General features: G+C 38.2%; 1 protein-coding gene across 15 annotated transcripts; it reads right to left on the bottom strand.

The window, feature by feature from the left end:
* Nucleotides 1–1,283: 1,283 nt before the first annotated feature.
* On the bottom strand, nucleotides 1,284–10,964 carry LOC127835334 (uncharacterized). 15 transcript variants are annotated; one of them, XR_008028492.1, is made up of 8 exons: nucleotides 10,820–10,843; nucleotides 9,881–10,026; nucleotides 8,709–9,018; nucleotides 8,412–8,590; nucleotides 7,811–8,110; nucleotides 7,183–7,412; nucleotides 3,169–3,317; nucleotides 1,284–1,430 (listed from the first exon to the last, which is right to left on the bottom strand). XR_008028492.1 is itself a non-coding variant. In XM_052361710.1 (6 exons), exons 1-4 carry the CDS (start codon nucleotides 10,871–10,873, stop codon nucleotides 8,544–8,546), a joined length of 543 nt encoding a protein of 180 aa, XP_052217670.1. In that variant the 5' UTR covers nucleotides 10,874–10,888; the 3' UTR covers nucleotides 7,319–7,412; nucleotides 7,811–8,110; nucleotides 8,412–8,543. The 15 variants fall into 15 exon arrangements, 6 of the variants coding, with proteins under 6 accessions (XP_052217670.1, XP_052217678.1, XP_052217686.1 ...); XR_008028495.1 differs by having other exon boundaries at nucleotides 9,902–10,026; nucleotides 10,820–10,834; XR_008028494.1 differs by lacking the exon at nucleotides 10,820–10,843 and adding an exon at nucleotides 10,797–10,811.
* Between the last annotated feature and the right edge of the window lie 4,597 nt (nucleotides 10,965–15,561).

Raw genomic sequence — 15,561 nt, 5'->3', positions numbered from 1 at the left:
CAACGCTCACGGTAACGGCCGACGCCGGGGTGAGTAGGATAGCTCCACTTTATATATATTATATATATATATATATATTAGTCAGCTAAAAAAAGTTTATCCCCACGAAACTTTTTGTGGGCGCAGGAAATCGTAGTAGTATTAACATATCCAGCTATGGGCATGCTCACTGACCATAATGAATAATGGAACAGTTTTTTGTGTAGAATAATATTCTTTAAGATTGGTGAATGTTGTGGGCAAGATTTCGATCCCCATAAGCACTAAGACCATAATGTAATATATTTTTTTTGGCCCTTCACTAATCTTTTTAAACGATTTCATCAATGTTCCTTATACATGTACATTTATTTTTCATAAAAATCGGACATGTGGAATGTTGAATATTTGCCATTGCATAGAGAAAAACCATTGACATGCCCCCTTAAATTGATTGCAGAAAAAGTTGTAAACCAAAACAAATAATAACAAAGAGCAGTGAAAAAAATTGGCCATTATTAATTTAATTTCAAAGAACAATGAAATTTTAAGGCAACAAGAGCTGTCAGAGGACAGCGCGCTCGACTATTCGAGTGCTTGACAGTATAACGTAAGCCATCATGGAGAGGGGATAATGTGGGTGTGTGGTCTTTTATAGATGATATAAAAAAAAAAAATTGTTGTCTTTTTTTTTTTTAGGGGTGGCGGGGGGGGGGGGGGGGGAGGAGTTCTTGGGGTGGGGCATGGGATGGTTTGGGTGGAGCGCCATTGTGGTATGTCAGGTAGTGTTGTTTTGTCAAAGTATGAATCAAATGTGATCATAAATCCCCTCCGATGAAACCGTGTAGGGACAATAATGAGCGGATACAAATTTAAAGGATAGAACTGAATGTTCAAACCTTTTTATCTTGTTTGAACCTGATTGGTTTTGCAAATCGCATTAATTAATTGTGGTGAGCATTGGTGTTTTGTTTCTTGGTACAATGAAACGGGATATGTGATTTACTAAGAAGAATCAAAATCATAATGTGGCAAATGAATATTTATCTTCAAGTGTGAGTGATGCCAAATCCAAAACTCTGCATATTGAAACAATATGGTCACCATTTGAGTGAGATTTAAAGAAATATTTCTTAGTGGCCTAGGACCTTTGACCTGAAAGTATAAATTCAGCATATAACCTTATTGTAGCGAGTTGTTGAATGAGCTTTCTTGCATATATACTGGTATGTGAAAATTGAGTATTAAGTGTGACTTTGACCATGAGACGAGTTATTCCAAACCTAAGCTTCCATTTTGGCTCGTTATGCATTTATACTTCACATTGCACCCTCTTTCAATTACCTTGAAGACTCTCGTCACACCTTGGGGAGGTTGCTGCTGGGAGATAATTTTTAGGTCCAGGAAGCGCTCGGAAGCAGTCAATATAGCAGTAAGCATCTTCCAGCACCCTGTTATGGAGAGAAAGAGTATGGGGTTTATGGTGAGAACCTGTGGGAGTGTCATTCTTTGTACAGTTTGTAGTGGCAGTCATTGTGTGAATACTCATGTAATCCCTCTCACTTAAGTATCAATAGCTAATTATATATATATATATATCATTCGGAAACCATTTTACTGCTTCAGGTCACTGTGACCTTGAACCTTTGACCTAGAGACCTGGAAATCAAAAGGGGTCTTCTACCAGTCATGATCAATGTACCTATGAAGTTTCATGATCCTAGGCTTAAACTTTCTTGAGTATCATCCGCAAACCATTTTACCGTTTCGAGTCACTGTGACCTTGACCTTTGACCTAGTGAACTGATAATTGAAGGGGTCATTTGCCAGTCATGATTAATGTACCTATGCGTTCTTGAGTTATCATCCGGAAACCATTGATGGACGGTCTGACCGAATGTGCAAAACAATTAACTCCCTCTTCTTCGAAGGAGGGCATAATAAATTAATTTTGTTCAATCTATCTATTTATCCATTAAAAAGTTCACACTTTCAAAACAAATATAATACAAACTTGGTCATAAACAATAATAAAATACCCTGCTGTCCCTGTGAATGTTAATGAGCGAGGATCAAGGAATCAAGACCATTACTCTTGGATGTGAAATCAATGCAAATAAAAATTGTGTTTTGAAAATCTTCTTTTCATGCTGATCACATATTTACAAGTTTGAATGGATAGACAAATCCACAACAGACCAACCAACATACAGACTCCAATATACCAGGAATAACCCCACATACCGCATTGACACAGAATATTTTGCATGCTGTCTTCACAAGATAAGAAAAACATATTTACATGTTTGGCGATTTTAAGAGTTATTATGCAATTGTGACCTTGACCTCAGAGATATCGACAATTCTTTGGCATGACACACCGTTTCAATGATGGTAAACAAATGTGCATTTTTTTTGTTTAATCTCACAATGAATGACATAGTTATGGCCCAGATAAACTCACAACCAAACTTAGATAGATATTCAGTCACTATTTATTCCAAAAATTTGTGTTGAAAGCCTGTCGACAGGTTGTCGCAAGCCAGTGTTATAGGACCTAAAGTCAAAATCAATGTGACCTAATTTTTCGGCCCGGCATGGCCCACGTTTTTGAAGTTGGCCTAGAGATCATCTAGATTAAACTTCTGACCAAGTTTGGAGAAGATCGGATGAAAACTACTTGAATTAGAGAGCAGATACCATACTGAATGCTAAAAAACGCACAAAGTGACCCTGTGACCTAGTTTTTAGCCCGGCATTGCCCATGTTAAAACTTGGCCTAGAGATCATCTAGATAAAATTCTAACCAAGTTTGGTGAAGATTGGATGAAAACTACTTAAATTACAGAGCGGACAGCATGATGAATGTTTTTAAACGCACTAAGTGACCCCGTGACCTAGTTTTTGACCCGGCATGACCTATATTCAAACTTGACCTAGACATCATCTACATACAACTTATGACCAAGTTTGGTGAAGATCCAATAAACACCTTGAATTAGAGAGGGGACACTTAATACAGAGCCATCGACAGACAGACAAGGTCACTCCTATATACCCCACTATACTATGTTTCTGGGGATATAATAGCAAATAATCAAGAAATATAAAACAAGATAATCTTGATAATAATAATTAATACTCAAGCAACAAACATATGAACCAGGTATCGCATTGTGGAGCACTAACCAGTTTTTACTGCGGAAGACGACAAGCTTCATTCTGTGTGTGATGGGCGGTTGGGAACCATACCCTTCAATATGAAAACTTGCCAGCTTCTAAGTGTTCCACACAGAGGTCAGCACCTTCACTGTCTCCAGCTCAATCTCTAGGTACACCTACCTATATATGCAAAAATCAATTGAGTGAAACCACTAGTTTGATTATCCATTAGATGCATTCTTGATCAAACATTAGAGCAGTAGTACCCGTGTGATTTACAATATGGGTATTTTTACTCAGTGCTCCAGCTAGGCCTAAATCGAAGGGCGCCGCGCCCTGCCCTCACGAACCTCCGCCCTGCCCCCCCAAACTTCCGCCCTGCCCCCCCTCCAAAAAAAAAAAAAAAAAAATTTTTTTTTTTTTTTAATTTTTTTTTTACATATGATAATTCATAAATCTCTTATTACATTGTAATTAGTTTAATCCTCATTGTAGACATTATATTTGAATGGTTTAATAATAATGGGAATAATACAAATATTTATAACATATAAATGAACATGCAATAGAAAGCACTCCAGAAACACCCGCGCGCTCAAACGTGTCCTTTTCACAAAATACTGCGCGTCGAAAGTGCCCTTTTCACAAAATACTGCGCGTCGAAAGTGCCCTTTTGACAAAAAAGCCCCCCTGCCCTTTTCAAATCCTAGCTGGAGCACTGTTACTGGATGCTGTAAAAATAACAGTTTGCTTTTGTTCACGTCAATGACCATGATAACACATTAATGGCTATAAAAGAAATAATGAAATTAGCTGAACAAACGAGAGTTATCAACAACCTATGGCATAACTAGCAAAACCATCAGTACAGTTTACAAAAAAAATGCTTCTTTTGAAAAATGGGTTGTTTGTACAGTAACTGTAACACTATTTACTTACTTACAGTTTCGTTTCACATTCATATGCATTTTCTAAATTTTGGCATTTAAATTACATACAAAATATGAGTGAAAATAGTTTCATGCATCGTCAGTTTTAAACAAGAGTGCCAAACTGTCACAAGATATGCCCTTTCGAAGGTTTTGGACACCATGCTCAATGCTTGAAATGCACTAAGTGACCTCGAGACCTAGTTATTGACCCGGCATGACCCATATTTAAACTTGACCTAGATATCATTTAGTATAACATCTGACTAAATTTGGTGAAGATCATATGAAAACTACTTCAATAAGAGAGCGGACACCATGCTAAATACTTGAAATGCAATATGTGACCTTGTGACCTCGTTTTTGACCCTGCATGACCCATATTCCAACTTGACCTACATATCATCTAGACACAACTTCTGACCAAATTTGGTGAAAATCGGGTGAAAATCTACTTCAATTAGAAAGCAGACACCATGCTAAATCCTTGAAATGCACTAAGTGACCTCGTGACCTAGTTTTTGACCCGGCATGACCCATATTTTAACTTGACATAGATATTGTCTAGACACAACTTCTGACCAAGTTTGGTGAAGATCGGATAAAAACTATTTAAATTAGAGAGCGGACACTGCTGTGGACGCCGTCCGCCAAGGGTGAAACTATAATACGTCCCGTTTTTAAAAACGGGCGTATAAAAAAAGGAGAGCATAAGATTTGGCTGTGTGAGAGGGTGTTTTGCTGCGTAAATGCGCGACTCTCACGCTGAATGCCCGATACTTGACAGGCGCATGAATGTTGATGCAAACTACTTCAATTAGAGAGCAGACACCATGCTAAATCCTTGAAATGCACTAAGTGACCCCGTGACCTAGTTTTTGACCCGGCATGACCCAAATTCGAACATGACCTAGATATTGTCTAGACACAACTTCTGACCAAGTTTGGTAAAGATCGAATGAAAATTATTTGAATTAGAAAGCGGACACGAAAAGTGTGACAGACTGACAGACAGTGCGAAAACTATATACCCCCTTTTCTTCGAAAGGGGGCATAAAAATAACTTATCCATAGACATCGGATGTATTTTGTAATGGGAATGCTTTGGAGATTACCATAACATTCTGTGCACACGTAAAACCTTTATGAAGAATCCTCAACATTAAAGATTTATTAATATTTTTGAAAATTAAGCAAACATTCATTTTTTTCCATGAAAGCATTACAATTATGGCTTTTTATAAGTATAATATGATGTATGAAATAGTTTTTTTCTTTTAATTTTAAGTTAATGTTGAACCATTCAATCACTTTAAAAACATTGCAAGTTATTGCATTTCCACAAAGCAAATGAATCTTAGCAGGTAAATTCAATGAATTTATCATTGGTACCCCCCAGCTGATAATTTTTAAAAATCTGTATAGAAGTTCACCAGATGATGTTTTATGCAAAATATGTATGTTCGCACTGCAGTTTTTGAGAAGAATATTTTTAAGTGTTCATTATATATATATTATAGAAGGAAAACAAATTTGATCCGAGGGTGGGGCAAATATGATCCAATGATACTTGAACAATCTTGGTGAAGGTCCACAAGATGAACTTTCATGCCAAATATCTTTGCTCTAGGCCTTGTGATTTATGAGAAAATTTTTGTTTTTGAGGTTTTTTAATATACTAATAAGGAAATTACATTTCCCTCCCCAGTGGGGCAATTTTGACCCCAGGAACATAGTTTGAACAATCATGGTACAAGTCCCACCAATTAACCTTTGAACTCTTAAGTGTAATCTTGAGTTTGGAGATTTTGACGTAATTCTTTCTTATGACACACCGTCGAGTGATGGTGAACAAATGTGCTTAATGATTTTAAAATCTTACAATGAATGACACAGTTATGGCCCGGACAAGCTCATTTATGGCCATTTTTTACTTTTGAACTAAAAGTGTGACCTTGACCTTCGAGATTTCGACATTATTCCTTCCCATGCAACACCGTCAAATTATGGTGACACATGATTTTAAATTGAATTTAATTCTGACAATGAATGACATAATAATGGCCCAGACAAGGTCATTTATGGCCATTTTTGACATTTGAACTCAAAGTGTGACCTTGACCTTTGAGATATTGACGTTTTCTTGAGCAGTGACCGGCCGTGTCATGATTGTGAACATTTATTGTAAGTTATTTGAAATTCCTCCAATCAATAACAGACTTACGCTCCAGACAAGCCTAACCCGGACTTTCATACTGACGGACTGATCCACATACACCAAACCGCCAACTGTGACAAATATGTCGAGCTCTCCATAAGTGGGCTCGACAAAAAATCGACTTGCCCACAGGTAAAGGTCCACCACACAATGTTTCATGCTAAATATCTCAGCCCAAGGCCTTGCAGTTTCAGAGTAGATTTTTTAAGTTTTTCCTTTTGGTTGCCAGGGCAACAAGGATTTCATGGAAAACAATTCTTGGAGCAACATTGAAGGAGCTTCATGCCAGGAATATTCCTGCCAGTTTCATCAAGCTTTGTCCAAAGGTTTAGTAGGAGATATTGTTTAAGTAAAAATGTTGACATATAGACACACATCGCAAAACAGACAAAGACCAGCAACAATAACTCAAGTTGAGCTATAAAGGGTACATCTCTGAAATGACTAAATCATCCTGATGACTCTTATGCAAGAACCACTGAAAAATGATAACAAATTTGATCTAATTTGAATTTCACTAAATTCATACACATATGCAGACAGAAATTTGACATTTTCAATCAATTAAGGGGCCATAACAGTTTAATTTTACAATGGCTTCAAGGCCTTTCCCCAATTTGGAATGTCAAAATGAACTTTTGCATTATAGTTTATCTGTCTTCAAGGTAACAATCTGGTAAAAATATTATACATAAGACAAGTCGGTCAATTAACAGGCGAACAGCTTTGTTGTATACTTAAATAAACCCAATTTTAATGCCTATTAACTTCAAGTTTCATTCAATTCTATGCAATTGCTAATGAAAAACAACTCTGGTCTGAAAAGTAATTTAGGGTTATCTTTTCGAATCAATACTAGGCTTATTTATATTACATACCCTCAGGTTTGTATACTTGCCAGTTCAGGAGGCATTATAGAGCGCTATCAGTTTAATGATTATTCCCCGAATATCTTTCAGGTGTGCCAGCTGGGGGCTCCTGGATCACCTTGATCGTTTTCACTACATGCTCACTCTCAGTGAAGTGGCGCTCCAGGTTTGCGTCCGTCAGGATGGCCGCACTCTCCTCTACCCTCCGAACAACCTCGCGACGGCTCTTATCCAGGCAGGTTGAGGTCAGGAAGCCTGTGAGAAGGAGATCGGCCGAAAAAAAAATAAAGCTAAACAAGCAAATTTGTTAAATTGATATCCCCCGCCAATATGCTTCTGGACACAAAAGTGTTATATTTGACACTCAAAAAAGCATTTTTTCAAGATACAAAGGGCCAAAACCCCGTAATTAACAGACTGTGTACAATGCCATTTGGCGTGCATCGTCCTCTTATCCATAAATATACTCATACCAAGTTTCAATGAAATCGGCCAAAGCACTTTCAAGATATGGCTCTCAACACAAAAGTGCTGGACGGACGGAAAGATGGACGGAAAAACAGACAGAAAGACGCCAACGCCAAAACATTAATAAGTAGATGTCCAAGAAGAATGAATAATTTACATAAATCAAATCCTAAGTTTACGCTTACATTGTTCAATGTGCGGGCGTCCGCTAGACCATTCCCTCGCACCACTTCAGGAAGTTCTTGATTGCCGTTAGTGCATTCCGCACCGTCTCCAGCTGGTGAGTGGTGTTGAGGAACTGTCGTGGACCTCCATATGGCCCATCCACAACAGCATGTCACTCAACACCACTCCTTCCAAGTAGCCAGACAGGGCCAGGAACCGGTTGATCTTCATGTTGACCTCTTGTGTTTTCGACTCGTTTGCCAACCCACCTGGCCTGCTCCGCAGGAACATGTAGTCTACATATGAGTCAACGATTGAAACTGCAACAAGTATTATTGGATGATATTCTATGCTAGATGGTGAAATCGCATATAATTTAACTAACAACCAGTAATTCCAAAGTATTATAAATAAATAATATTTATCTTAAATTTTAATGTACTTATATATATTTCCTCACGGTTTTTAATATATATACATGTAACAATAATAATGACTATCAATTGAAATGTATATAATTAAAAAAAAATCTGGGAAAACAGGGCTTAATGCACCAAGTACTGGTTCTACCCCGAAAACGGACTCAAAACTTTACACTATATAAGCAATCCATATTGTTACTTGCAGCTTCTCCGACCATGCATCACCCTTGCATTGGGTTCCAGGCTCAGGCAGTATTTCGGCATTAGGAATGAAAAGTCCTCTTCCTCCTCCTCCTCATCCTCGACCTTCTCATCCTCCTATGCCGAGTCATCATGAGTGGCGAGTCTGCTGGTCACCTTTCCTGAAGTTTTCGCGACCTGTAAATGACGTTTAAATGTAAAAGTTACAAATCGTTTGGTATGGTTTTGTATTAGACATTGATAGAAATATGAGAAATTAAATACAAAAAACACACGAACACAATTTAACACTTACTTTCCGGAAACGGCCCTCTTGTGTAAACAAAATTGAATGTCCCAGCCTCCATTTTGTGCTCCTGTTCTAGATGACGCAGCCGGTCAATCACCGACCGGTCGCACAGCCAGCAAGAGTAGTAATTCCTCGGCTTTATCTTCTTCACTTTCCGACCGGTCTTAGCACGTGCCTCTGACATCAACGGCTTCATGGGGTCTGCCGTCAGCGCTTGCACCCAGCGAACGTGGTCTGTTACCCGGAGGTACACAGTCGTGTTGCCTTTTACCACGCAAATGGGGCATTGCCTTGGGATAGGCTTTGCGTTTGGTGTCTGAAATATTAGTTTGAAATGTGTACGAAGCAGGTGGCTATCAATATATATGATTTATTAAGAGATGATGAGATAACGGACCCAGTTAATTGATTGAAATAATGATTATGTGATTGAAGCTGTTATGCTAGGGTAAAATACCAAGGAATGTGTATAGATATTGTTAACTTTTTTTAATGGTGTTAAAAATGAATATTTTATTGCAATATTTGCACATGCTTTGTTTTATTTTACAAAGTAATCACTATTAACCTTAAGTTTATTCTCATGAAAAAAACATACCATTAAATAGCAATACTGATTACTTTATCTATTTGAGTGACATTAAGAGTGACCATGTACATGTTTATATCAATCTATACTGTCTAACCCCCCTTGCAGATATTATTGACAGGTAAATATAATATTATATACCGTCTTATAACGATTCAAGACTTGGCCAAAATAAGGCCCCATTCCCTCAACAAAAAAGTATTAATTTTTCCCCAGATAAAAATTCACCCGACACTCAAGCAAATTAATTGCCCTAGACCCAGAATTGTCAAGTTTAAAATGTTTAAAACTAAATAGAATTGTTATGTATTTAATTTGGCGGTGATTAAAAAAACATATTATATTGTTTCTCATGTTTGGTTTAAAGTCCAAATTTTTTTTTTAATGATGCCCTATTTCCCCCGCCTCAGGGTACAGGTATCATTAGGCATTCTGAATCAACATTTTCATCAAAAACAATGATTCTTCATTCTTTACAGGCTGGGGGATTAAATTTTTAGAAACAACAATAACCTTTCAAATCGCATACCAAACGTTAAGACTTTTTAAATGAAAATGTGGATTCCGAATGCCTAATGATTCGGAATACCTTGACAAACTGTACCGTTACCCCAAACCCTGAGGTAGCTGTGGCGTAAAGGATATGGTGTCCGCCTAGCAACCAGGAGGTCACGGGTTCGATCCCCACTGTGAAAGCGTTCTTTAGATCTTCCCTATAGACACTAAGTACTGGTTCTAGGCACCGGAAACAAAATTTACAGCTTTTTCAAATAAGTCCTATGCAATCAAACTAAAATATACAGGTTTGAACTAAACCAGAGGGAGATCTCTGCATTCTGCATGTTAGTCTTATTTATAAGACGCGCGAGATACTTTACCCATATAAAAAGTAGCTTAATATTTAAGAGCGTCAAAAATTTGGACTAGATGCATGTATGCAATATCCCAGTGTGACCCAAATTCGAAGGGTGTAAAGAACCGAATGTAATGGACCGAAATTCGACGATGTAACGGTTACATGAAGCAATATTTAGCAAATAATGAAAGAAATAATGAAATGTTTAATAGCAGAAAATAATAATTTTAAAATCGGCTGTATTACTTTGAAATGATTCAAAGACAATAATCATCCATTTAATCAATATAAATAGAACATCGTCGAATTTAGGTGTCGTCGAATTTGGGGTGCGGTAGGATAATGTATGGTTTCCAGTATTTACTATGGGGAAGAACTATTGTTGGCAAAATATTTCACTTCAAGAATATGTTTGCGTATCAGATATCAAATATGTACAACACAAAACCAATACAATTGTGTTACTGTTATGAATAATACAATTTAAAAAAATGTTTTTTTTCTCCGTTTATTACTTTCACTGAATCGAAGGGTTAACAGAACCCAAGGCGAACATGATGTAGTGCGAACACAAGGCTACGGGTCGAAACCCATTAATAAAAATATATGCAATGACAACATAAGTATGGGGTCAATATACAAAAGATACCGTCTAATTATTTGGACACAAACCACAGTTTACCAACCACTCAAAATGGCGGCGACATCTACTTTCACTTTAACCATTTACTGCGCCCGCCACTGAGCATGCGCATACTTGGTTTTACATGCTATTTTTAGTTGGGCGACGGTGGACCATCGTCCATATGCAATTAAACGTACTTTAACAATGATCGTTTCCGTTACTTTAATATTTCGCTTAAGATGTTATGCGACAAGTGTTCAAAGTTATGAAAATTTTAAGTGTGTCCTGAATAGTGAAAACCGCTCCTTTTATACCCATGGATGGGCAAAAACCCCAAACTGGACTAAGACCAAATAAAACCCACTTAAAACCCGTTTTTGTCCCATCCCCGAAAATGCCCAAATAATGACCAACAAAAAAGAACGCTCAGTCCCAAAAATAACCCATTTATGGAACGCTCTATGGATACCAGAAGGAAACGGGCAGGAACAGTCGCCATATTGGAAATTGATAACAATCTATCAAAATTACTTAAACAATCAATATTTGACAGTAAAACCTACTGAATTCATAATAGAGAATGATCTTTTCATGTTTTCTCCTCAAGTTACAATAGACCAGACGATGCAAATAAGGTAGACTTTAACCTACGTCCCAGCATTCAAGACAAAATGGTGGAACACATGTTTGCAAACATAAACTTACGGACAATAACATTGGATTTAAAGGGTAAAATACAGTGCTTCACAATAAACACTGAGCAGTTATCTGTATAATTATTAGTTTAATGGAAAACTTGAGCGAATAGCGTCGTATATTTAAAACACACGAAGAATCTTTATCAATTTACAAACAAGTGTAAAATATGAAACGACAAAATCATTGGAAAAGTGAACACAATTCACTCTACATTTTGCCTAAATGATTGATTATACAATATGCTCATGAGGTAAAATGTATTTGTGAGTTGTGACTATCAACAAAACAATGGAGCTGTGGACACTCAGATAAATTGAATAATGTGTAGCTCAGGAAATAAAGTAAACAGGTAAGTACATTAAACAAATTATGAATGTTACATGTAAATGATATACATATGGTAAACTATTGAACAACAACAATGTGAGGGGCACATCATTACCCCCTCCTTAGGAAAACAGGTTGGCACTCCGTTGCCAATGTTCAAGTTTCATTTTTTAAATTCAAGTAAAATATCAAACTTTTAACACTTAAATAAACACAAATTGTCACTCAGTTAATGAAGTAAACACTTTAAACTGTCAGACAAAAGCTTCTGACACCATAATGTTTGCATCGCCAGGACTGCCTTCTGTCTGTCTGCGTCTCCATCATCTGCCCCTGGAAAATATAATTTTCACCTAACCATCAACAAGCGTCATGTTAACTGTGTCACTGCACTTTGAATTGTCTGTCACTTCCTGCTTTCCAGAGGTATGTTATGACTCAACTGTCCTGTTAGTAAATTTCGTGCGAAAATATATTCTGTGATATTTACAGTCTGTGATACTATTAACTCACTGTCTGTGATATTCATTGTATGTGATACTATTAACTTGCTGTCTGTGATATACACTGTCTGTGATATACAAAATTCACTGTCTATGATATTAATTAACTGTGATATCAATAGTTCACTGTGATATTCCCTATCTGTGATACTAATGTGATTTAAATAGTTCACTGTGATATTTAAGTTTTAGAAATTTAGAAAAATAAGCAAGGTATTATGAAATTGCATATTATTTAAATATTTGAGGAACAGTTAATTTCTACAAAACAAATGACACTGGCGCAAGTTTATGCTCTTTCTTGTTTCTTTTAAATTTTATTTAACTTTTTTAACACACTTTGTATCCACTTGGGTTTTTCCCGTCCACGATACCTCTTGAGTTTATCATGGTGAACCAGTCTTACTTGGCCTTCCGGATTTAATTGAATAATGAAATTTACATTCGAACGTTTCTCCACTATGACAAATGGCCCGTCATAGGTTTTTTCAAGCTTAGAATTTACTCCTACTTTTCTTGTTTCATGCAAGCACCACACAATATCCCCCTTTTCATATTTGTTAAATGATAATTTAACATCCAATGTTTCTTTATTTCTAGAAGTGCTTGATTTCAGCTGTCTTCGTGCCACCTCATGTGCCTTCAACATTCGTGCTTGAAGCTCCTGCACATATTGGCTGGTGTTGTCTATTGAACCTGGTGTTGCCTTTGCATGTGAGAACACTATGTCTGCCGGCAACCTCACATCTCTTCCAAGTGCGATCAAATTTGGAGAGAGTTTGGTACCTTCATGCTTGGATGACCTGTAAGCTCCGGCTAAACATTGCAGATGTAGATCCCAATCTTCTTGTTCGTCAACGAGGTAGGCTCTTATCATAGCAAGTAATGTCCTATTGAACCGTTCTACCTGACCATTACCTGATGGGTGTCGAGCACTTGTTCTTGTTTTCTTAATATTCAGCAGCTCACAGAGTTGCTTAAATAATGTACTCTCAAACGCTTTTCCTTGATCACTATGGATGGACAAGGGAGTGCCCCACCTAGCCACAATTTCATTCACTATTACTTGGGCGCAAATTTCAGCTGTCTGACTCGGCACAGGTACAATTTCAACATATTTTAAGAAAACATCGGTTAACACCAATATATACCGGTTACCCCTGGGCGTTAGTGGGAAAGGACCTGTGAAATCTACAGCGAGTACATCCCATGGTGCTCCTGCTTGGATTGTTCCTAAAGGGGCCTTTGGTTTTCTTTGAGGTCTCTTGTCTGCATCACAAATGTCACAACTCTCAACATGCAAATTAACGTCTGACTTAACCTTGTACCAATAAAAACTCTTTGCCAGCCTTGCCCTGGTTTTTTTCATTCCTAAATGTCCCGATGTGGGGTCATCATGCATATGAGTTAAAACAGATTTGCGCAGCTGATGTGGTACTATCATTTGAAGAGAGTTGTCAGTTTCATTACACCCACTACTTGCTCGGTACAGTACACCATCCTTCATGGTAAGCTCTTCCCAAATGACCCAGTAATGCCTCGTCTCTGGACTATCAGCTAACATTTCGCTGCCACTAGGTTTATCTCCCCTTTGTACCGCCATATATATCTTGCCTATATATGTGTCTTCTAATTGCATTTTGCCTATTTCTTCTCGAGTGTACATGCTGGCCCATGTATTTGATGAATGGTTGGTGACGACTGGTGCACTGTCATTTGAAGTACCAGGTTGTTGGTCTTCGTAGGTTTGAACCGCTTTGACAGATTGACATAAGGCTATTTTCTCTTGCTTTGATGACATTGCATGATGTTGGGTGCTATCATTTACCCACTGGTAACTTGTATCTGGTTCTTCTTGTCTGTAAAAATTTCCATTTATGTGTTCTTCGTTGCCATGCTGATCTTTACTCATTATTTGCATCATTTCAGCTCTACGTCTACATTTTCTGCATGGACCACATTTGAGGGGCTCGCTCGTGTCTACATCACTGCAGCAGCAGTCACGCGGGGACTCACACCGGGAAAGGGCATCACAATGGGGTTGTTGGCTTCCTTTACGATACTCTATTTTGAAGTCGAAATCTGCCAAGATCTCGATCCAACGTGCAACTTTGCCACTTGGTTCTTTTAAGGTGAAAAGCCACACGAGAGCCTGGTGGTCAGTACGTACAATGAAGGGTCGACCAAGGAGGTACTGGCGAAAATACTGTATAAAATAAACAGCTGCTAGCAACTCCTTCTCTGTAATGCAGTAGTTCTTCTCTGCTTTACTGAGTCCTCTGCTGGCATATGCCAATACCCTTTCTCTGCCTTCTTGAAATTGTGCCAGGATACCCCCTATCCCCTGCCCGGATGCATCTACGTCCAAGTAGAAAGCGCCACCATCATTAAGTGGATATCCCATGACTTCTGGACTGGTGACGGTCGCTTTTATGGAATTGAAAGCCCGCTCACACTCTTCATCCCAGATGAATTCGACACCAAGTTTGGTAAGAGCTGACAGTGGTCTGGCTACCTTGGCATAGTTTCTGATAAATCTTCTGTAATAAGACCCTGTTGCAACAAACTGTTTGACTTGCTTTGCATTCTTGGGTTGAGGCCAGTTGACTATCTTCGCTACGTTCGATGGATCTGGGCGGACACCGTCTTTTGACACTATATGGCCAAGGAACAAGACTTCCGATTGAAGGAGGTGGCATTTGTCTGGTCTCAGTTTAAGACCTGCTGCTTGAATTCGCTCGACAACCTCCGTAACCCGTTCCATATGCTGCTGAAAATTTGCACCAAACACCACAATGTCGTCTATATACACTAGACAGGTAATCCATTGAAGGCCTTGAAGAACCAACTCCATTGTGCGTTGAAAAGTACTTGCAGCATTGTTAAGTCCAAAAGGCATTCTTGTCATTTCGTAATGACCAAACTTGCAACAAAACGCACTTTTTGGAATGTCCTCCTCCTTTAAAGGTATTTGAAAGTAGCCTGATGTAAGGTCAAATGTGCTGAAGTAGCTAGCACCTGAAACCGCATCAAGGCAGTCCTGAACCCTCGGAAGGGGAAAGCCATCTGGTTTAACAAGAGCGTTTACACGACGATAGTCAACACATGGACGTATAGCGCCTGATTTCTTTTTCACTAGAACTATTGGACTCGCCCATGGTGAGGTGCTCTTCTGTATGACCCCTTTTTGCAGCAAGTCATCTAGCGCTTTCTTTTCCTCCTCTGCATACGCTAAAGGAACACGCCTTGGTCGTTGCTTT

This window comes from Dreissena polymorpha, chromosome 1, assembly GCF_020536995.1.
Source record: "Dreissena polymorpha isolate Duluth1 chromosome 1, UMN_Dpol_1.0, whole genome shotgun sequence".
In the NCBI taxonomy this organism is placed as follows: Eukaryota; Metazoa; Mollusca; class Bivalvia; order Myida; family Dreissenidae; genus Dreissena; species Dreissena polymorpha.
The sequence above is the reverse complement of the archived record's forward strand: the minus strand, read 5'-3'. Positions and strand labels throughout refer to the sequence as shown.